General features: G+C 46.3%; 3 protein-coding genes across 7 annotated transcripts; 2 read left to right on the top strand and 1 right to left on the bottom strand.

The window, feature by feature from the left end:
- The first annotated feature begins 34 nt into the window (after positions 1-34).
- fam234a (family with sequence similarity 234 member A) lies at positions 35-5,047 on the top strand. The gene is made up of 12 exons (XM_088285189.1): positions 35-426; positions 886-1,186; positions 1,279-1,389; positions 1,518-1,700; positions 1,904-2,028; positions 2,152-2,284; positions 2,517-2,649; positions 2,725-2,865; positions 3,074-3,155; positions 3,396-3,548; positions 3,631-3,727; positions 4,044-5,047. Exons 2-12 carry the CDS (start codon positions 916-918, stop codon positions 4,256-4,258), a joined length of 1,644 nt encoding a protein of 547 aa, XP_088141315.1. The 5' UTR covers positions 35-426; positions 886-915; the 3' UTR covers positions 4,259-5,047.
- A 325-nt stretch (positions 5,048-5,372) lies between these two features.
- Positions 5,373-6,971, top strand: cox6b1 (cytochrome c oxidase subunit 6B1). Its single transcript, XM_088283834.1, has 4 exons — positions 5,373-5,589; positions 6,238-6,355; positions 6,516-6,616; positions 6,796-6,971. The coding sequence occupies exons 2-4, from the start codon at positions 6,250-6,252 to the stop codon at positions 6,847-6,849; spliced, it is 261 nt and encodes an 86-aa protein (XP_088139960.1). The 5' UTR covers positions 5,373-5,589; positions 6,238-6,249; the 3' UTR covers positions 6,850-6,971.
- Positions 6,972-7,138: 167 nt separating this feature from the next.
- On the bottom strand, positions 7,139-20,857 carry katnip (katanin interacting protein). Of its 5 annotated transcripts, none has more exons than XM_088283825.1 (30): positions 20,739-20,857; positions 20,143-20,221; positions 19,688-19,812; positions 18,685-18,773; positions 18,340-18,515; positions 17,719-17,825; positions 17,555-17,656; positions 17,259-17,408; positions 16,936-17,170; positions 16,542-16,673; positions 16,230-16,372; positions 15,959-16,056; positions 15,450-15,546; positions 15,160-15,366; positions 14,497-14,634; positions 12,870-13,623; positions 11,976-12,743; positions 11,369-11,577; positions 11,220-11,295; positions 10,951-11,128; positions 10,710-10,875; positions 10,456-10,625; positions 10,315-10,379; positions 10,102-10,212; positions 9,874-10,013; positions 9,712-9,813; positions 9,457-9,617; positions 9,132-9,158; positions 8,810-8,895; positions 7,139-8,444 (listed from the first exon to the last, which is right to left on the bottom strand). In XM_088283825.1, exons 3-30 carry the CDS (start codon positions 19,703-19,705, stop codon positions 8,386-8,388), a joined length of 4,764 nt encoding a protein of 1,587 aa, XP_088139951.1. In that variant the 5' UTR covers positions 19,706-19,812; positions 20,143-20,221; positions 20,739-20,857; the 3' UTR covers positions 7,139-8,385. The 5 variants fall into 5 exon arrangements, with proteins under 5 accessions (XP_088139951.1, XP_088139950.1, XP_088139954.1 ...); XM_088283824.1 differs by having other exon boundaries at positions 20,143-20,267; positions 20,739-20,816; XM_088283828.1 differs by having other exon boundaries at positions 16,287-16,372; positions 20,143-20,267; positions 20,739-20,816.
- Positions 20,858-20,900: the final 43 nt, after the last annotated feature.

Here is a 20,900-nt window from a genome sequence, read left to right as displayed (position 1 = left end):
GGTGGCGAAAGGAAAGCGATGGACCAATCGAAGCGTTCCAGAAAAGCAGCATTATCCAATCATTGTGGAGTTTGCTGAGGCTTAGTGTACTTTTATCCAATCAGAGCGGATGTTATAATACGCTTCGTTTTTTATCCTGAATTTTGTCTTGCAATTAAAATTTCCAAACTACATATGTCGATTATTGGTGTCTAGCGTTGCCCACGAAAAATTCACCATGTATATTTGAATAAAAACGCGCGAGAATTTTGAATGATCATAAATCTTATAATATTGGTATTAACTGCAAGAGGAATTCCTACCTGAAAGACAAAGTCAGCGGTAAACACAATTGAACCCGTGATTTATTTATTTTTCACGTTCAGGGGGACAAGCGTACCTGCCTTGTAGCTTTTTAGCTAAACATTCGTGAAACGACGCTTGAAGGTGAGTTCAAACATGTCGATTTTAACTTTAAAATCGCGTTGTAAATGACGCAGCCTTTCGTACTCACTCGTATTCCAGCTGTCTTGGGGCGATGCGGGGAGTGGAAGGGGGGGGGGGCATGGCCTTTTTCGCTCAACAAGTTAGCCAACTGCATAAACGTGAACGAAAGCTCCACAAAGTGAGTGTCAATATCGTCCATTCGATAAATTGTCACCAGGGAAGCTTAGCGACTAACTCAGGTACTCCAAATGATCTCTTCTACGCCTTCAAATCCGGGTTGTGCTGAGAAGTATCTGGAGTGACTGTTGACTTGCATCAATAGGCCCACTTTTACAAAGGTACATGTAGCAGAAACTGCTGGAAATCTCACAGACTACTGTACAGCTTGGGTTATTTATATTTGTTTTGATGGGCATTTTGATGCTCTTACATATGGAGTTATTGAATTTTGCCTGTCAGATTTGTGCACAGTGATGCACTAAAAGGACGATGGAGACGACGGACTGTCCCACCGAGGGTGATCCTCTGAAAAGCGGAGAGGATGGAGTGGAGTCAGGGACGGCGCCGCCCCCGGCGACGGAGCTGAAAAAAGGCTGCAAGGAAGTGCTGGGGCTTTCCAAATTGACCCATTGGCGAACAGCCGTCTTCTTCCTCTCCCTGTTCCTCTGCCTCATCGTGGCCTTCGCCTTCTCCTTCATTATCCCGTGTCCTGTCAGACCGCAGTATCTCGCTTCCTGGAACAGGACATTTGCAGACGCAGGTGTGTAAATGTGTACGTTTCCCGCAATTCGTGATGGCTTGGTCACAATTTTTGATTTTATGTGACACTTCTTTTTGCTTTTGCTTCTTCAGAAACATATGATTTTTTAGCATTTGAAGATGCAAGCAAAGACAAGGTGATGGATGTCCTGCTTGTGGTCAAGGCCACCGAAGCCAGCGTAAACAATACATGTGAAAATGCAGGTCAGAGAAAGTCCAAAAGCCTGAAGCAGACGTGCTCGTCACAAGCTCACCATGCTGCTCTCCAAAAGCCTAAATGATTTAAATCAAACACAAATGAGTGAACAACTGGTCATTGTGTGTTCCCGTAGGTCTGCCGTCGCCGTGTGTGTTCATGTTGGCAGTGGATGGTACGGACGGAGAAACCCTGTGGGAGCGTCCACTGGAGCCCGCCTTCCACTGGGCGCAGTGTGGCCTTGACACAAACACGGGAGAGGAATGGGACTGTCTGCTGTTCCATTCCGACCGACTGTCAGCTCTGGATAAATCCAACGGTAAGTTTTCATCGCATTTCAACATCGATGGATGAATAGGTAACGAGTTGAAAATACATGTTTTCAAAGGTAGGAAAACGTCGTCAAAAAATATATAATGACGTACATTAATAAAGGCGATTGAGCGGAGGTGCGAGAGAACAATGAGCACTATAACAGCCACATCAACAACAGAAATAGTCTGATGACGTGTGTGTCATCAGGTCAGATCAGGTGGCAGCAGCCTCAGCCTCTCGGTCTGCACAACAGCCTCCCCGTGCTCAGTGTGCCCGATCTGGACAAGGACAAGGTCAGCGACGTAGCCTTGGTGGCATCGGATAGCATGCAGGTAATTTAGTTTACACTCACCACACACACACCACATTCCATCCAAACAGTTAACGCCATTGGCAAAAAGGTTAATCTTTGAAATAACTAGGTGTAAATGTAAGCTGTATTCTTCCACTTGTAGACTCAGCTGGCGTTCCTCTCGGGGAAGACGGGCATCCGAATTGGATCCACGGTGGCTCTGAACGCCACACAAACATCCGGCCATCTTCTCCACAAGACTGGGGAGGGCGCTCAGTATGTTCTTCTGCAAAAGGGTTTGTAAATACATCCACCCACTGGCTATTATTTACAAAATTCCTGACAAAGCCTTGACTATTAGGCAAGTAGTCATTTTTCTCATGGAAGTAGTTTCCCCCCCCATTTTTTTCTTTTGGCTAATCGTTTGACAGGCAACTCTTTTTCTTTATTTTATTTTATTGTGGTTGTCGTTTTGCACAGCACGTTTCTAATATTTCAGTGTACCGGATGTCGTGACATATTTTTCAGACACCGGCTTGTACGGACTGGCCCTGTGGAGGATTGCAGCCAAAGCCAAAGAAGGGCTGGAGGCGGGCCTCAAGAAGGCAAACAAAATCGAGAGGAAAGCCGAGGCAGCGTCTGGATTGGTACCAATTTACGAGTAAGGCGCCGTGTGCCGCGACTAAACTCGCACGGCACGTCTGCGTTCTCACTTGTTTCATGTGGACGCGTGTAGGTCCGATTCGCTGAGGCTTGTGGCGAGAACAGACAAGGCCCAGTCGTCCAACTTGGTGCTGGTTACAGGCAGCGAGGTGCTTTTAATAGATGGAAAGACTTTGCAGCCGTTTTGGACGTTTAATACCACCTCCGTCTTCAGGTAAATACTTTGGAGTCATATTCAAAACAAGATGCATTCAATTTAGACTGGTGCTCCCTCTAGTGGTTTGCAAAGGAATGACTTTTTTCATTCACTCTAAACTCAGGGAGAGTTGAGTTGTATTAAACTCTAGTGTAATTACTTTGACTTGGGTTGCACACGTTGCAGTTTTAGAGGTCTTTTTTTTTTTCTTCTGTCATTCATTTAGAGAGCCTGGCTTTGGTCACTTCAACAAAGATGGCGTACTTGATGTTGCACTTGAGGAGGACATTGACAACTCCACCAAGAGGGCAAGTTGGCACAAAAAAACATTTGGCTGTGCTGCCACATGCCACGCAGCTTTGCGGTCTTTTGACAGCTATGCTAATTTCTATTAGCCCATCTACAGTGTTTTGCATTATACATTAGCACTAAGCTAACAGACTTTAAAAAAAAAACATGAATCAAAAAAGTGTGTGTGTGTAATATGGATTTTCACCTGTTGCAGGTTGGTCAGGCACGCAAAGCTAATGTTCCACTTTTGCCCGCAGGTGGTGATCCTGGACGGGAACTCCGGTGAGGTGCTGTGGAAAGTGGACCTTGTGTCCAGCGCCAACTCGCCGCGACCCACCTCCATACACACCACCAACTCCATTTCCATCTTTGTTTTCTGGGGGCTGCTGCCGTCGCAGTCCAACTCCTCCGTAAGTTTTTTGTGATGAAAAAGTCTTCATGCTGCTCGCTGTCATGTACGACGTAAGATGAGAACCAAATGTCTTCTTTCAGCTACCCGGCGAACGGCGCTCTTACATGCTGTATCCGCTCTACTCCGACGTTCTCCTTGAGTCTGAAAATGTCGCGGACCACATTGTTACATTTAAAGGTACCGTACTACATTCTTTTTTTTCCCCCCTCATGGCCTGACTTAATGGAAGCTCCTCAGTTCAGCATAAATACTTTTATGTGACATGGCTTGGCTTTCTACCATGCGGGAGATCATTCAACAGTTTGTGAATTTGTCCCAAAGTTTTTTGGGGACCTTGTATGCTCTTATTTGCTGGAAAAAAAACATGTTATTTTTGCACTCAGGCAAAGCAAAAAGTCTTGCTTTGGCGCCCTCTAGTGGCATCTTGGTGCTGAGCGCTTATCGTCTATAAACCCTTTTTTTTTTTAAACGGTCTTTTGTGTTTTTACGGCAGCAACGTTGATGGAGAGAGGACGCCACGCCGCCTTCATCCTGCTGACGGGTCCCGACACCAAGGACACGGAAGGCACGGTCGTCCTCACTAAGTGGAAGCTGAAGCACGACGTGCCGCAGAGCAAGGTGCGCCCCATCGGCGACGGCGAGACTTCAGAAACGGACGGCGCCGACATCAAAGTGGCCTTTAACCGACTGCGCTTCAGTGATCATTGAACGAACCTTTCGACCAGTCGACAGTTGTGACTTTCTTTCTGTTCCTTCCCACTGTGTCAAGTGTTTGTTTTCAGGCCGTGCATTTGCGTAGACAACAAACGATTCAACCAACAACAAAAAAAGTCCATCTTATTTTTAATGATTTTGTGACAGTGAGTTAAAGATGACTTAAGCAATTATGCAATGAGGCTAACGATTCAAGATGGTGTTTGTCAAAACAGCTGCTGTTTGCCTTTACAATCACGCTGCCTGCTGAGAAATCCATCAGAACCTTTGCTGTATTTTAACTTCTTGCACTTCAGTCACAGCAATGCAAATGTTTTCTTTTTCATTTACAGAAGATGATTATTGTGCAGATTTATGCAATTGTTTCACACTTGTGCTTTAAAGGTTAGCGGGAGTAATTGCTGTTATATTCAAACTCGGGGCAGCCTTAAACGTGGCAATTCAACTTGAACTACCCTGACGATTGTTGCAAGTATGCACTGTGTGGTTTTATTTTCAAGATTCATTCGGGCAGTGAGTCCTCGCAGCGTGGTTGATTTACGGTATATTTAATAATAATAATATTCCCTTTATTAGTCCCACAATGGGGAAATTCGAGATTCGAACCCAGGCCTCCTGGGGAGACTGGGTCCTGAACGCAGCGCCTTAGACCACTCGGCCATCCTGGCATATTTGTGATTTATATTAATAGGAAAACTTCTTTTTGCTGTACATTAATATATTGAAAACGTGTTTCGCCTTAAGTTTCCATTAGTTCAACATTAAAATGATTTTTGAACATTTGGAATTATATTTGACAGTTTGGTTCCTTTTCCACGCATGCGCACTTGAACTGTGTACAAGATGCCATGTGTTCGTTGGATTCAGTCACGTATTCCTCGGCCTCATATCATAGTCCAATGATATCGACGTACTGTAAGGCAGTAAATCACAAAGCAAATCCACCCGAAGCCTAAACATCACTTTTAATACCGGACATGCGACATAATCATTAACTTGTCGGACACTTCCGCATTGGGAGACGTTCAAAGACCTGGGCGATAATATGAAATTACAGAGTCGGAGATTGGTGGGCGGGGTGGCTCAATTCAAATTCTCCCTTCGCTGGTTCTATGACGTTAACGGGGTCACGGCTGCCGGTACAGTCGGGCTCAATGTGACCCGGTGCGTCCGCCATACCGTCGGCGTGGAGCCGCACGGCTGCGGACGTCATCGTCAGCGCGGTGGGGGGGGGGGGGGGGGGGGGGCGTTTATCACTGGAACGCCACACTTTGCACCTCCGAGCCGACAAAAGTCAGCAGACAGCCAAGCGATACGCGAATACGGTAAATATGTCATTTTTAAAAAATATTCTCTATAACAGAATGTACCATTAAATTATTATTTGCATGACAGTTTTTTTTCCTTATGAGGACGTTAACTATACGTTTTTAGGAAATGATTCATTCCGTATTTCGAATTAATTTTTTTACTTTCGATTCATAATTCGGTGGTCCACATACCGAGTCATGTCGCAGTAATTACAATATTATCGTTTTACTTTTTGAAAAACTCATATTAGCCCGATTTGCCCTATTTGGCAGCCATTTTCCATGATCACAGTCTGCAGTGGTGGGAAGTAACCAAGTCCAAATACTTTACTTTAAAGAAAAACTTTAATACGGCCCACTAAGCATTGACAGGGGCATCACTATAAATGACAATAATTTGTAAAGCTTCCCTTGCATAAGTAGTCAATCTCATAGATTCCCTGAAGACAGGAATATTTCACGAGTTTATTTTTATTTTCACTAAAGTAAAAACTAAAAAAAGATTAAAAAAAAAAAAAAAGCACAGACTTTGATGAAATGTCCCTAAGTACACAAGTATCTGCACTTCACAGTTGACATTTTTGCCACCTTTGGCTTGCAAATGCAATGTCAGATGATGGAAAAGTGAGAATTTCATGAAGGTGGTGGTGTTGTTGTTTAAAGACTCACGTGAACATGGCTGAGGACATTGAGGCCAAACTGAAGAACTATCGCACCGCTCCATTTGACGCCAGGTTCCCCAACCAGAATCAGACCAGGAACTGCTGGTCCAACTATCTTGGTGAGGCTTCAATGTCACATTAGAAATTATTTTATGTTTCACGTGCTAATTCAGCTCTTTCGCAAAATCCTCGGATTCCAGGAATATATTCCAAGTATTTTATTGTTGTCATTAGTCTCTTAATAGAGCTTTTTTTTTTTTGTCCAATATCTATTTATAGACTACCATCGCTGCCAGAAAGCTCTAGATGCAAAAGGCGTGGACAACGCCCCGTGCGAGTGGTACCGGAGGGTCTACAAGTCCCTCTGCCCCATGTCCTGGGTAAAAAAAAAAACAAAACATTCGCATAATGAAGGGAAAGGGTGAAAAAAAAATTTTAATTAAAATGTTCAGAATAAAGAGTTTAAGTAAAAAAAAAAAAAAAAAAAAAGAAGCCCGGTGGACTTGACCCTTAAGAAAGCGCAGTGCGAAACGTTTTCATTTAACGTTGTCTCTCTTAGATCCAGAAGTGGGACGAGCAGAGAGCCGAGGGGACGTTCCCCGGAAAAATCTGAAGACCACCGTCAACACGGACGATGTCGCTCCATCAACCAACTTTACCGACGCAAAATGCGCATTCCTCACAATCACCGTCAAAAATATATAAACGAGCCTTAATAAATATATTTTAAAGCTACCACACTTGTCTCTCATTCTTAGTACCTGAGAGTATTGAATATTGATATTTGCGGTATTTTAGGCGATTTGATATTTAGTTTCATGCTAATATCACATAAATGCCATAGACAGGCTAACGGAAATTAGTATATGTTAACACCTGGGGGGGAAGAAACCAAAACGACATACAGTACACATATACATTTTATTTGTCGTGGAAATAAGCCTAAATTTCATATACAGCGTCAATATTAGAAAAATAAATAACTTTATGGTTCCAAAACACTAAATTCCAAGCATACAATAATCGTCACCCCCATGCTGAGTTATGACTAACGTCACACATACTCCAATGAAATACATATTCTTATATACAAGGTGTCATTCAACTTGTGGCTTTTTTACTCAAATGCAGCTCCTCAAGACTTTCCCTTGGGACCGCAGCGGAGTCGCTCGGAATGTAGCGTACGACACAAACGACCGGTGTCAAAGCGATTGTGTCCCGTTGCGAGATGGCTCGTCTCGGAATTTGAGGTAAAAGTCAGTAGTTTCTGCATATTCGAAGTGGCCTGCGACAGCGCCGATTCAAAGTCCAAGCGTACAAACAGAACCGAGCCGACCGAGTGACTCGAGTTGCTAAAAGTCGGGACGGTTGGATCGCAACTTGAGTAAAAGGTCACTTGTTTTTCAAACTACTTTTCGACATGACGGTAAGCTCAAGCTAGCGTTTGGCAAAATACACGACCCAGCTACTTTTACCGTATTTCCTCAAATAGTGGCCCCCATTCAATTCATTTTTCATGTGTTCCTTTTTTTTTTTTTTTGGAAACTTTTTTTCAATCGTGAAAATGTTTCATGGTGCCTCAATCTAACTAAAATAACGGCCACTATATGAGGGAATAGTTTTTGTTTTGATGATTGAAGCGTGTGTCAGCTTGTTATGTAAATGCTCATACGGCAATATGAAGATCCCACATTTAGAAATGACGATGAGCGACCAACAAGTGTGTGCATAGCATTACATTTGGTTAGGCAAAGAACGAGGCTTGTCAGTAGATTCAATTGTATTGTAAAATGTAATCGTCACCGTTGGATATAGAAAGGGAGTAAAACTGGACTGGCTATTTATTATACGGATGTATTTACACGGCACACGCAGAGTACAGGCACATTAATAATAAGGCTGGCAGAAATCAGCCTGACGGGTTTATTTAGCCTGGCACTGATGGAGCCGCAGACCATTTGTCGAGAAGCGATGGAATTAATCCAACCAGAAAGTGGAATACACTGAACGTGTGTGTGTGTGTGTGTGTGTGTGTGGAGCAAACCCGTTTGATCAGTGCAAAACGTGTCCTCATCAGTGCGGCTCATGCAGGTCACGTGGAGTGTTCATAAAAACTGGGAGACAGGAGCGGCATAAAGTGAGCCGTGAATCAGTACCTCCTCTGTCCGTGTTTGCCCACGTCAGTCATGCAGGTTTTAGGCCGAAGAGCTGAAAAGAGGAAGATGGCGTGCACATTATTGGTGTGTGTTGCTAAAACAAAAATCAAAGTGCAAAAATGTATTCAACTATTTTTTTTTCTGCTACGACCAGCATTAATGGTGTAGCTCTGGCGCCATCTAGTGGTATCTTGGTTCCATGACGCCAATTTAGAATAAACAGAGGTGCTTAATTAAAAGAAAAAAAAAAAACAGTACTTTGCCATCTCTTTTAATATACGGGGATGTGACTGCGTTCAAAATGAACCAATCACAACCCACGTCATGTTAACTGGGAGTCAGCAAATGAAGTTCCGCGGCTCAGCTACATTTGAATCAAAGCATGTGGAGACTTTTTCAATCCACTGAAAAGCTCACCCGGATCTGCTGCCTGCTTCTTCTTGTTGTGATGGACGATCTGATTCTCATTGGTCATCTTCACATCCTGGTCCTCCACGTAATTACTGTGACACAACAAAATGACAGGGGTGGACGGGGGGGGGGGGTCACAGAGTCAATCTGCTGTTGAAAAAAAAAATCCTAAAGCTAGTGGGAAACTCAATGTGGGAAGCAGTGAGGGATCACACATTAGGAGCGTGGTAGAGGTGGGAGACAACCGGGTGAGGAGACATTCAAAGGCACCGGGGCAAGCTGCAATGTGAGGAGTGACCACATGGGGGCGCTCTACTGCATTACTCACTGTTTGTGGCGCCTGCTGCCATGCGGACTGATGTGGAGAATTACACATTGCATTCAATCAAACCTGTTTAAATGCATATATTCTTTATCCTTTGCAATAAAATAACGAGAATTACTGCCACTTTTTTTTTTTAAGAGGAGGCACTGTAGTCCAGTACAAAAGCAGGAGCAACGACAAGCACAAAAATAAATATATTGCTAAATTATTACTTCTTTGACTGTGTGGTACAAAAATCAAGATCCCACCCCACCTTTTTTTTTTAATTTTTTTTTTTTTATTGACGTCATTACGAAGCGAATGCCTGCACGCTCAGACGATGTCGTACCTGATGACGGTGTTCCTTTCTCGATGAGCGACGTACGCGTTGTCGGTGAAGAGGATGGTGTGGTACGGCACCACCACGTCGCACGTGGGCAGAATGCCGCGGCTCATGTGGCTCACGCTGTCCAAGATGCCGTTGTACACCAGGAGGTCGTCCACGAGCAGCTACACACACACACACACATAAAATAAGCTCAGAGTTGTCTCTACTTGAGTTATTTATAGAAAGAGAAACGTAAGAAATATGGAGGAGGCTCACCCCAAATTCTTTAACGCCTCTCTGTGGGGTTTTGGAGTAGTTCCACAATTTAATCATGGATACGGTCATCGGCTGATCAAAGATGACGTACACGCGGTTGACCTGCTTGCAAACAAAAGCGTCACGAGCGTAAACAAACTTTCACTTCTGCTTTTTCCTCACCAATCCGGGGAGCACCGGAGCCAGCCACATGTGTCTTCCATCCTGCGTGCTGTTGAGGCCGTCGATTAATTTATCCGGCGTCCTGACGTCACCGCTCACGTTGTCGAGCACGTTAACGCTGTCGGGGAAAGCGGCGATGTCTGGCGGACGTTGAGGAACACAAAGTAAATGCTGACGTCATTCATACGCTTTTTTTTTTTTTTTTTTTTCATATTCGTCGAAGGATACTGTTGTCACTGAGGCTGATCTTCTCATGATTCTGATTGTAGAACTCGAGGCCGTTGAGGCCGATGTAGTACGGGTCGCCCCAGGTGGTTAACAGCTGCAGCTGAAAGATGACTGACAAAAAAATATTTAAGGAATAAAAAAAAATGATTGGCATTCCTGTGTTGGGTGTGAGCTTTTTACGATCCAGTCAGTTTGAAGTTGACTGAAGGATACATCCGCAAGGCATGATGGGAGCTTCGTAGTCCATGCTGGCTTGTTCGGCTTTCTTTGCGCTTCGCCTGTTGAGGGACACGAGTGACTCGCGTCAATTTATTTCGCCCGTGGCAATACAAAGACGCGCGGGCGTGTTCGTACTTGTTGGGGTGATCTTCAGCGCTTTTGTTGTCGGCGGGCGGCTGGAGGTAGTCCACAAAGAGGATCTCTTGGGCAAAGTCAAAGTGACAATTTCCCGGGCCTTTCCGGATAAGGAAGCCCTCAAGTGGGGAGATGGCGATGTCGTCCAGGATCACGTGGATCACCTTCACCTAGGGAGAATATTCTTATTCTTCTTATTCTGGATTGAAAGAGGAATCCTTAGAGGTTTGCCGCCATGAACGACAACGCCCCACCCCTCTGTACGAATCCTCGGCCGACTTGTTGTAGTTCCAAATCCGCAACCCGGCGATGGTCTGCGCCTGAGGGAAGGCCATGGTCACCGTGTGCGGCTCTCCGAAGGAAAACGGGAGCAGCCACATGTGTTGCTCGTCTGTGGTGATGTTGTGGCCGTCTATCAGCCTGAAGGGAAGCGGAAAAAAAATAAATGGTGTCCACTAATGTTTTTCGACAAGAGGACGTCAAAGACGGACGTACTTAGCGAGGGAGCGTGAGTCATGTCCGTATTCGGGCGGGTCGTTGAGGTCGCCGGGTGAGGCGGCCATGATGCTGAGGTCCAAGGGTAAGCCCTCCCCATCTTTCCCGACCACCTCCAGTCCCGTCAGGCCCATGTAGTGCGAATCGCCCCACGTCGATGCCAGCTCCAGACGGAGGCCTGGTCGGGATTTGCAAGCGAGACGTCGTCGGGATTTAGTGAGTGAGAACGGCGGGGAAAAAAAAAAAAAACATTGAGAATGAGCACTCACACTTTCCGGTGTACATCCCAGGGATCTGCTCCGTGTTTTCCAACTGGCTCGCAGTGGCGTTGAGGTGAAGTTTCAACTGAGAGAAAGCAGAAATTGCTGTCGCGAAAAAGAGTTCCTTACGGGTCCTGACTGGTCGGGAGTGTACTTACGGCGAGGTCCTCCACTCGGAAGCCAGCCTGTGTGAAAGGTCGTTCCTCTCCTTCGCCGTCTGCGGTGCGCGGCCTGTGCAGCTCCTCCTCATGCACCGGATCGGCTGAACCTTCACTTTCGCCGAGGAAGGTTTCGTCAAACCGAGACATGGCCTCCAGGATGTCATCGTCGGTCGTGAATAGAATCGTATCCCCGAATTGATCCAACCCTGATTGCAAGTGAGGTCAAATCAGTCAATTGAGGAAAAACATAAAAAGACATTATTTGTCACATTCAATTTTTATCCAATCTATTTTGCCTACTGAAAAACGGTTGTAATCCAGGGACAAACTCAAATACACAGTGGGCCAAAAAGTAGAACTTTAACAAAGCCGCGGGCCAGCATTTAATTTTTTAAAAACAATATAAATACGGATTTTTTTATAAAAGTGGTTTTATTAATTTTTCAAAATTATTATGATCATTTTGAATGTTACTCTTATCAAATAGAATATAAAAGTCATTTAGTATAGCCTCGCGGGCCAAATATAATTACACTACGGGCCAAATTTGGCCCGCAGGCCAGAGTTTGACACCTATGTTGTAATCAAATATCAGAGTCAGTACCTCCTGAAAGAGTCCCGGAAGCTTTCGCAATCTCGCCCCGGAAGATGCACCGCCCATCGAGCATCATCTCCACCTCCTTGACTCCTCGGAAAGAATGAATGCGCGACTTGTTGTAATTCCACACACGGATCATCGCCACCTGGCACGAGTGTCCGAAGTCCAGGAAGATGGTGTGGCTCCGACCGGGCGTGAACGGGGCGAGCCACAGGTGCATGTCGTCCTGCGTGCGATGAACGCCGTCCGTCAGGTTGGTGACCACGCGGGGGTCCTTGCCGTACGCGGGGAGTACGTTGATGTCGGGCGGGTCGGCGCTGATGTGAGCGGGCCGCACGGGTTCGCCGCTGGAGCTGAACACTTCCAGGCCGTTAAGGCCGACGTAGTGGCGGTCCCCCCAGGTGGACAGAATGTTGATGAGCAACCGTTGGCCCTTGGGCAGCACCGGGATCTCAAATTCTTCGTCCTGCTCCATGAATGAATCGCCGTCAAGGAGCTCGCACGGGAGCCCCCGGGCGGCCGAGGAGGAGCAAGGCGGGCCGGTGGGAGCGGCCGAGGCGTTGACGGGGAGCGCCGGGGAGCCTCGGCTGTGCTGCCGCTGGAAGTCATCAAATATGTCGCCCTCGAAGCCCATGTTGGAGATGCGACCGCGTTGGCACTGGTTGAACTTGGTGAGGGAGTCCCACGATTCCATGAGCGTGTCGTCCCGGTGGCTGCGGCCCAGAGGCCTCGGCGTGCGCTGCCTCCTGCTGGAGCTGGCTGACATTGTCGCTTCTGCAGGATACAAAAAACGTTAGACGTGGATGAAGATTATGAAAGGTTTTTTTTGTTTTGTTTTGAAACATTCATCTGCGCTTCTACGTAATCTTTCCACTTCTGTCCAAATGAGCCGTCCTTCACCTGGATTAGATTTCATGTGTTGCTCCTCTGTCTGCCTATTTCGTAAGGAGCTCCTCCGTCCACTGATGGGCCGCTCGTGCTTTTGCTCTCCGAGCTCGTCGAGCAGGTCGCAGTTGAGGTCCAGAGATTCGGCCTTCCACCGCGCCCCGTTCGCCGCTCTCTCCCCTCCCCTGCACACCCGAGCGGGATTACACGGCAGCTCCGGGAGCAACGACGAAGACGAGGCCGACGACGGCGATTTGGGCTCGGCGGGCGGCTGCTGAGGCACCAGCCAGCGCGGCCGCTCCCTGCTGGCCTCGCATCCCTCCGGGGCGGCTCTCTTGAGGGGCTGCAGCCACTGGGGGGTCATCCGCGAGGAGGACGGCTGCATGGTGACCGTGTGCGCCATGGGGGCGGCCTCGTCAAAAGAGTTCCTTTGCGCGGAGGAGCGCCGAGCGGAGATAGGAGGAAGTGGGGCTTGCGAGCTCTCCTGAGTGTTCATCATAGCCTGGCTTGACGCGTCGGATGGCGGCAGAGCGGAAGTGAGGTGCTGGTGCGCGCCGCCGTCATCGTGTCGCTGGGGGCTGGCCCCCCGGAGATTGTATCCCGAAGACGAAGGGCTGGAAAACAAGGAATCTGAAGCTTGGAAGTCTTGGAGCTCGATGGTGTTGCTGTAGTCGAAGACCTGGTTCCCGCAGCCTCTCTCCAGCTCGCCCTCGAACACCAGCGTGCTGTTGAGGTACAACTTTACATGACGTGCACCGATGTCAAGTTCCTGGAAAGAAAAAAAAATCATTTTGAGCAACATATTATATTAAGGATTTGTTCTCTGTCTACCAAGATATTTTCTCTTACCAGGCAGTTTCAGACACGCCCCCCCCCCCAAAAAAAAAAGCTTAGTAAGGTATTATAACGTATTGAGATTTTATTACAGGTTATAAATGACAACAATTACAATAAATCGATAGGCACTCGGTAGTATAAATTAGATTAGCATTTTTTTTTTAAGTTACCGTACCTACTGTAAATCTTTTCATGACCTTTTTTTCCCCAAGATGGAACATAAAAAAAAAAATCAACAGCTGAAGAATTTTTTTTTTTCCTCCAGAAAAACAGACACGCTTAAACTTTGCCTTCCCCGTGCTTTTTAAATCTATAGATGCACTGAATGAGTCCCAAAAGCTAGCACTAAGTAGCCGCGCTGGATAACGACATGGCTGACGCCCATCTTAAATCCGACTGATCCTCCTGGCAGAGAACCCAAAGAAACTCGAGTCAAGATAGAACATTCCCACCCTTATCTCCTTACCCGATTTTGGTCACTTGGGACGGGCCAGACTTTTAGGAAGGAATTCTCTAAGAATGCCAAAAAAAAAACAAAAAAGAGGAAAGCAATCCCAATTGGGGAGTACGTACCTCTGAATGAACAACAGTGAGGATGAAAGGACACAAGCCCACGTTTCCTCTTACGCTAATCTTCAGGGCTAATCTCTCTGTGCTCCACATTTGGAACAGACTGAGTGGCAGCTCAGCCAGCCACTGCTTAAAAAGAACCGCACCCTGACGTAACTCAACGGATAAGGTCATCCACTGACAGCAATCGCAAGCCCAGTCGCGCGATTTATAGGAAAAGCAAAAAGGTACAAACGTTGAGGCTTCTGTTGTAGTTCCAGATTTTGATGCGCGATATGCCAAAGTCTGCCGAGCGCTCCGCGTTCCGGATGATGAAGTAGAGCTGGATGGGAGGGTGGAAGGGACACGTCCACATGTGGCGCTCCTTGGTCGTCTGGAAGACCACAAAAGCAGACCAAAAGAAATCAGTCACCAAATAGGCGGGATGAATTTAATTTTGTTGAATGCAGATAATCACCAGAACAAGCATGGACAATATAATCGATAGAAAAAGTCAAAACATCCCGTTGCAAATGTGTTATTTTTACCCCCCCCCCCCAAAAAAAAGACCAAGACAATTAAAATATTTATCCACCATTAACGTGACCAATAACCAAAGTTTTTATCGTTACCTAAAACAAAAATTGAAAATATTTTTTCATGCTTTTTAAAAACATGAAAACTAACCAACACAAACTACCATGAGACTCAACCAGACAATAAAATAAAATAAAATAAAATAAAATAAATTTAAATTAAATTAAAGTAAATATAATTTGAGATTTAAGACTATCATAAAATCCAACTTTTCATGCATTTCTGTTTTCGGAAGGCGGTCTAATTTTTGGATTGGTGAGTTTCTAACCACATTCCTTCCATGCAGAACCTCGTTTAGCCTTCCGCGAGGCTGCAGACTGACCTTCGCCTTGCCATTGACGAGCGCCGCCAGATTCCCGGGATAGTCAGCGTTCCTGATGTCGAGGTCGTGCGGCGACACGTACAGCTTCTTATTTGCGGGTCCGAAGAACTGCAGCTCGGTCAGGCCCACGTGCAGCTCGTGCCCCCAGTTGGACAGGAGCTCCATCGTGACGTACACAGCGGGGGGGACCTCGGACGAGCGGCGAGGCTGGCGTGACATGAAAAAAAAAAAAAGGCGTTCAAAAGGAATCTTGGGTCAGGGTTATTCACAAGGGAGGTTTTGGGACTCACCGGCGGTTTGCTGCAATCTGTTTTGAGACCCTGAGGAATGTTGAATGTGGGAGCAGCTTCCAGCTCTTCCAAGGCTTTCAGCAGTTTGTGCTGCTCCCTGAAACACAACATGACAATCTGCTGCTTCCTGCTCTTTCTCTCAAAAATCATCATCATCGTGCTCAGTAGAGATGAAGAAAACATTCTGTTTCATGTCGTTTCTATAAATAGCACACTTTCATGCTTTGGACGTGCCAAATGTAATGGCTAAGCAGGAATACAAGTGTCTGGAAAAGGGGTTTGTTCGACACACGGGAAGAACAAAAGCGCTTTTCAAACCCAAAACATTCTTGAGAAAAATTACCCTTTTGTATGATTTGTTTTTTTTAACTAATTGTTAACTTAATTTCATAATATTCCCAAGATTTTTTCCTTAAAATAATATGACAGTTCTTTTATGGGTGTGACATTTTCACAAACCGCTGGGCTAGAATACCAACGCATCGTTGCGTGATTATTTTTGCACCAACCTGGAGCCCATGAGTGTGATTCGCTGCATGGCCACAGTGACGCTGCTCTCGTCTTTGTCGCGATGCACTAAGCCGTTCATCATCGGCTGCCCTCTGCCCTGGATCAAGCGAAGCAGAATGGAGTCAGACGCACACACACACACACACAAAGCTTTTGGGTTAGGGTTTAAGTTGCCAACCAAATCTGTCACTGGATTTAAATCCTCCACATGCGTACAGTGACAGTGCGAACAAGGTCATAACGATGTTGAAGGGGGGGGGGCATGCTGACCATGTTGCGAGAGAAAAGCTCGGGACTCTTGTTTTCTCTCTGGATGGCTTCGCGTACCCCACGGGCGACCTCGTCGGGGTCTTGCACCTCGGTGAAAGCCCTCCTGGCTGTTGGCAGGGGCCTCTCAGACAGATTTGCGGGCCCTCAAAACACACACACACACACACACACCCCCACACACACACATTAAATTGTTCTGTATCATATCAAATCATCTTCCCCCATTCAAATGAATGGAAATGCCATTAATCCGTTCCAGCCTATGTAAAGGATTCCGACATGCTGATGCTTCTTGTGTGCGTGCGTGCTTACTCGGACTCCCCCAGGTGTCTTGTGAAGACGGCATGTCCAATGTTTTGCTCTTGACCAGCATTGGCTTGGCGGGGATGAAGGAGTCACTGTTTTCTTTCCGCTTTGCAGACAACGAACGCTCAAGCTTGCGACCTGCGATTAAAAAAAGTGGAGAAAAGAATAAATCCATCTCAGCAATGTTGGCCGGAATTCTTGACTTTCCAAAACAACAAGACATTAGCAATGGATTTCAAATTCAAAATCGGCCTCACAGGGCAAGCCGTGACATCACCGAGTTCTGATTGGTTGGTTGGACCTAGCAAAACATTTTTTTTTCTCGGTGATGAAACAGTTGGGGGGAAAAAAATTAATAAATCAAACGAGTTACATAATGAAGTGGATGGTGACCCCCCACCTTTAGGTGCCGGCCCAAAGTCGAGGACAATGAGGTTTGCTGGGTCAAAATGCGAACTGTCGGGCCGAGGATTGGAGGAAGACTTGGAGGACGACACGGGAAGTCCGAGTTCGTCGAGACTCTCGGTGCTCTCGTCGCGCTCGATTTGCTCCTCCACCCACTCGTCGTCGGACTCCTCGCCAGCCGAGCCGCGGCTGCTCCGCCGCATGTTGTTCTCCAGGCTGCGCCTTAAAACCTGAAGAAGTTGCCGTTAATGTAAATGCACCCGCATAACACGTGCCAGGACGCTGCATATCATACTTCGCCCCCCCACGTCCACTGACCTTTACTTCCTCGAGATTGAGAAGCACCTTCTCGCCGTGCTCCTGGCTCGCTTGTCCTGCTTGGTTGTGGGGCCTGGAGCTGAAGGAGCGCGAAAGCGCACAGGTGTCCCTCGGGGAGCAGGGAGCGCCAGGCGAGCGTGGGCCGGAGTTCTGTGCGAGTGGCGGTGATGGGGGCGTTAAGGGGAGGGTGGATAGATGGAGAGATGCTAAATCGTACAGACAGCTGCAGCTGACACACAAGCCCTCCCACTAAAAAAAAAAAAAAAAAAAAGAGAAGCTTGGTGTGTGCATTTTACCTCCATGTCTACACCTTCGTAAGTCTCAAAATCATCCGAGTAATGTTTTTCCGGGCATAACTTCAAACTCGGTCCATCCTCCGTTCGGATTATGACGGATTCCTGCATGAACATCGAAATATTCGGTTTGAATCTCCAAAAGTGCCAAGAAATCAAGCGCGTACCTGAGTCCATTCTTTCCTCTGCACCTTTCCGGGGGCGGTGCGGCTCCTCCGTTTGCGTCCGGGCTCCAAATCTTCACTTAGCCGGTGGGCGCTTGGACAGACATCTGCTGATGAGTCACAGCACGAAAAAGGGAACATGAAGAGCGTGCGGCGCGGCGCAGATGGAACACTGCAATTATGCATGCAGATGGTCCACGGCACATACGGGGAGGCCGGGAAAAGCTGCCGCCGGCTATAAATGTCACTATCATTTATTCAGTAAAGACAGGACACGTCGTCGCGGCAGGCTAGCGGGATGCAAAATGCACACAGTCGGAAAGACGATTAATGAATTACGATTACGTAACATAATAACCGAACCAAAATAAATGTTTGTCATTTAAAAGTGAAATACTTGTACATGCATGGGCCTTTCTTTAAGAGGCGGGGCCTGTGACGTGTGAGTGTCGTGAGGGTGAGCTGTGGCTGACAGCAACTTCTGCATGAATGTACTCCAAGTGTGTTTACTGCTCTCCGGTGTTATTCTGTGACTGAGGCTCTCCTTTCCCACACGTGAGGGCATTGCAGTAATTCCCAGCGAGTGAATGTTTATGACTTTTTCCTTGAGCAGAAACGACAAACCTGCTGTACACGGAGTCCTCCAAACGGCCGTGGAGGCGACAGGCTTGCGGTTGGGGCTCTTGTGCTGCCTCTTGCAGGACTCGGCATTGGCTCCGTTGAAGTAAATCGAAAAGCCTTGTTCTAGTCTTTCCAGTTCTATTTCTCTGGCGCATTTGGATTTGAGGCGATTCAGGATCCTGCGGAACATAGACAGGTTTTTAGACTACAATCTTTACGGTGAAACCTTTCTACGTCAAGTTTCTCAAAACAAGCCAATCATTGATTTTGGAGTGTTCATCAAGAGTGAAGCATCTTCACGGCGAAATCCAACACGGGTCTCCTCGAGAGCGCGCGCTCACACTTCACCTGTTTTTGTGCTGGAGTTCGATTAAATATTCATCCGCGTTGTCGTCGTAGGCGGCAGTGAGCTTCCTTCCTTGGCACGCCTCAGTCTCCTTCAAGTGCACAAACATGGCAGGAAGGGCCTGCGTCAGTGGCTTGACGGTACACGGCACACTTCTTTAGGGCGTTAATCAATAAAAACCATAAAAGTGATCACAATTAAATTAAATTCAATTATATATATTTTTTTACATTTTATAGATAAGGACCTAAGAGCCTTACAGGAGATTAGACAGCCCACATCATTATTACTACTATTGATAAATCATGTACAGGTGTCAAACTCAAGGCCCCGGGGCCAGATCCGGCCCACAATATTTTCAATGTATAATAATCTACGTCATGTTACGTGCTAAAAATCGCAAGCATTTTTTTGATGCCCCAAAAATTGTTTTAAAATAAACGGAACAAATAATCTTCCTGCAGTTCTGATAAAAAAAATGTGCATGTGAGGTGCAGGTGTTTTTGTAGTGCACTCATTGTCACGTTCCAAAATATGATGACTTTTAGAATCTTTCCTCCTGTAATTAATTGTTTCAGGCTGAGAACCATCACGGCCTGGGTGGCCTATTGCATGGTTTCCAATACATCTTCTTTTAGTGACAACTCCACTAATGAGGATCAAATGTTCGCTTTTATTAATAGAAGGGGGAGCATCCATTGACATTCATGCACCATCATGCAACATTAGCAGGAAAGAAAAAAATAGCCAAGACCCTTACTTGTGATTTACTACAGGCTACTGCATCTGTCACAGAGCAGGCAGCAGAAGGCAAGCAAGACAGGGAAGAGGAAAAGAGAATAGTGGTTAAATTGCAGCAGTTCAGAGAATCAAGGAAAGCATTGGAACACAAGTGTTGAAATTGAAAAAGAACCACCTGTCCCCCGTGACGTGCTGAGTAAGAAAGGAGGCAGCCAGCTGTAAATTGGCCTCGATGAGACACTACTGCGAGTCAATGTGGCCTACCTCGTTTTTATAATCCATAGTGCGGCGACAGCGGACAGTGAAGCAGATGCTGCGTCCACATAACCTTGTGGTGCGTTCCGGCGCCCCTCGGAAAAAGCAGACGCCGCCTCCTCGTCTGACCTTGGCTTGAACACGCCACGAGGAAAGAGCAATTTTCACCACGGCTGCATCCACTCCATCTTATCAGTATTGGGAAGCTATAATGGGGAAAATTTTTTTTTTTTTATGCATTGCCGAAATCTGTTTTTCAGCATGGTTCCGCAATTTCTGTGTTTCGGTGAACACATCCACGATGTGCCTTTATTATAGGCCTATGTGATGATCACAGTTACGTGTGCCCTTTGTTGGAGTGGATTTAAACTCAAACAGTACATTTTGATACTTGATATTTTATACTTTATCGTGCACAAGTCAAAAATGCCTCCAGAACACCATCACGCGTGGCTAAAACACACCTTAGTCCCCGTTCAGCGATTCCAAAGTACTACTCGTTGTTTGTCAGGTTGCATCCATCTTCCACCCGAGTCGAGCATCCTGCAAATTATACAATGCTGATATCTTTTTTCGTCGCTGCTAACCGCTGCAGGTGGATAAAGACGGAGAGAAAAAACAACACCCGGAGGTTGCAACTCTCATAGTAACATTATTTTTTTCGTCCTTGCCTAGCAACGGGATACAAACATCTGCTAACTACACAATAGTGGCTAAAATATGATTTTGATATTAAATGACGTTACGCGGATACAAGAGACAGGTACACCTAACTAGCAAGCTAACAGTCTCTACTGTAAATAAAAGCAGCATGGAGCCAAATTAGAATTAATGACATACAATAGCCAAGCCGAGGTTTATTGGTAGTATGTATTTATCAATAAAAGCACAGGAAGTGTTAAACAATAACACAGGTAACGTAAATAGTTAGCGCACATGCTAATCGTGTACTAAGGTGCTAGCCAGCTAGCGCCGACCGAATGAATAGCAAAACCGAACGCGTTCGCTTACAAGTTCTCAAAACTTGAGTCACAATTGAGTTATTAACGCAACAACTTACCGCGTAGGTCGTAAATATAAATTATCTTAGCCGCTCACTCGCAGCGCTTCCTCATGTGTCCGCTATGTTGTGATGCCTGGTAACCAGGATGAGCTGTCCAACCAATCAGGGGAGCCCGCATGCGTCGACGACACGCCCCCAAAATCCATCAAATCAAACACG

The sequence above is a fragment of the Idiotropiscis lumnitzeri genome, chromosome 20, assembly GCF_059441095.1.
Source record: "Idiotropiscis lumnitzeri isolate Australia: NSW breed Sydney's pygmy pipehorse chromosome 20, RoL_Ilum_1.0, whole genome shotgun sequence".
In the NCBI taxonomy this organism is placed as follows: domain Eukaryota; kingdom Metazoa; phylum Chordata; class Actinopteri; order Syngnathiformes; family Syngnathidae; genus Idiotropiscis; species Idiotropiscis lumnitzeri.
This window is presented reverse-complemented; position numbering and strand designations above follow the sequence as displayed.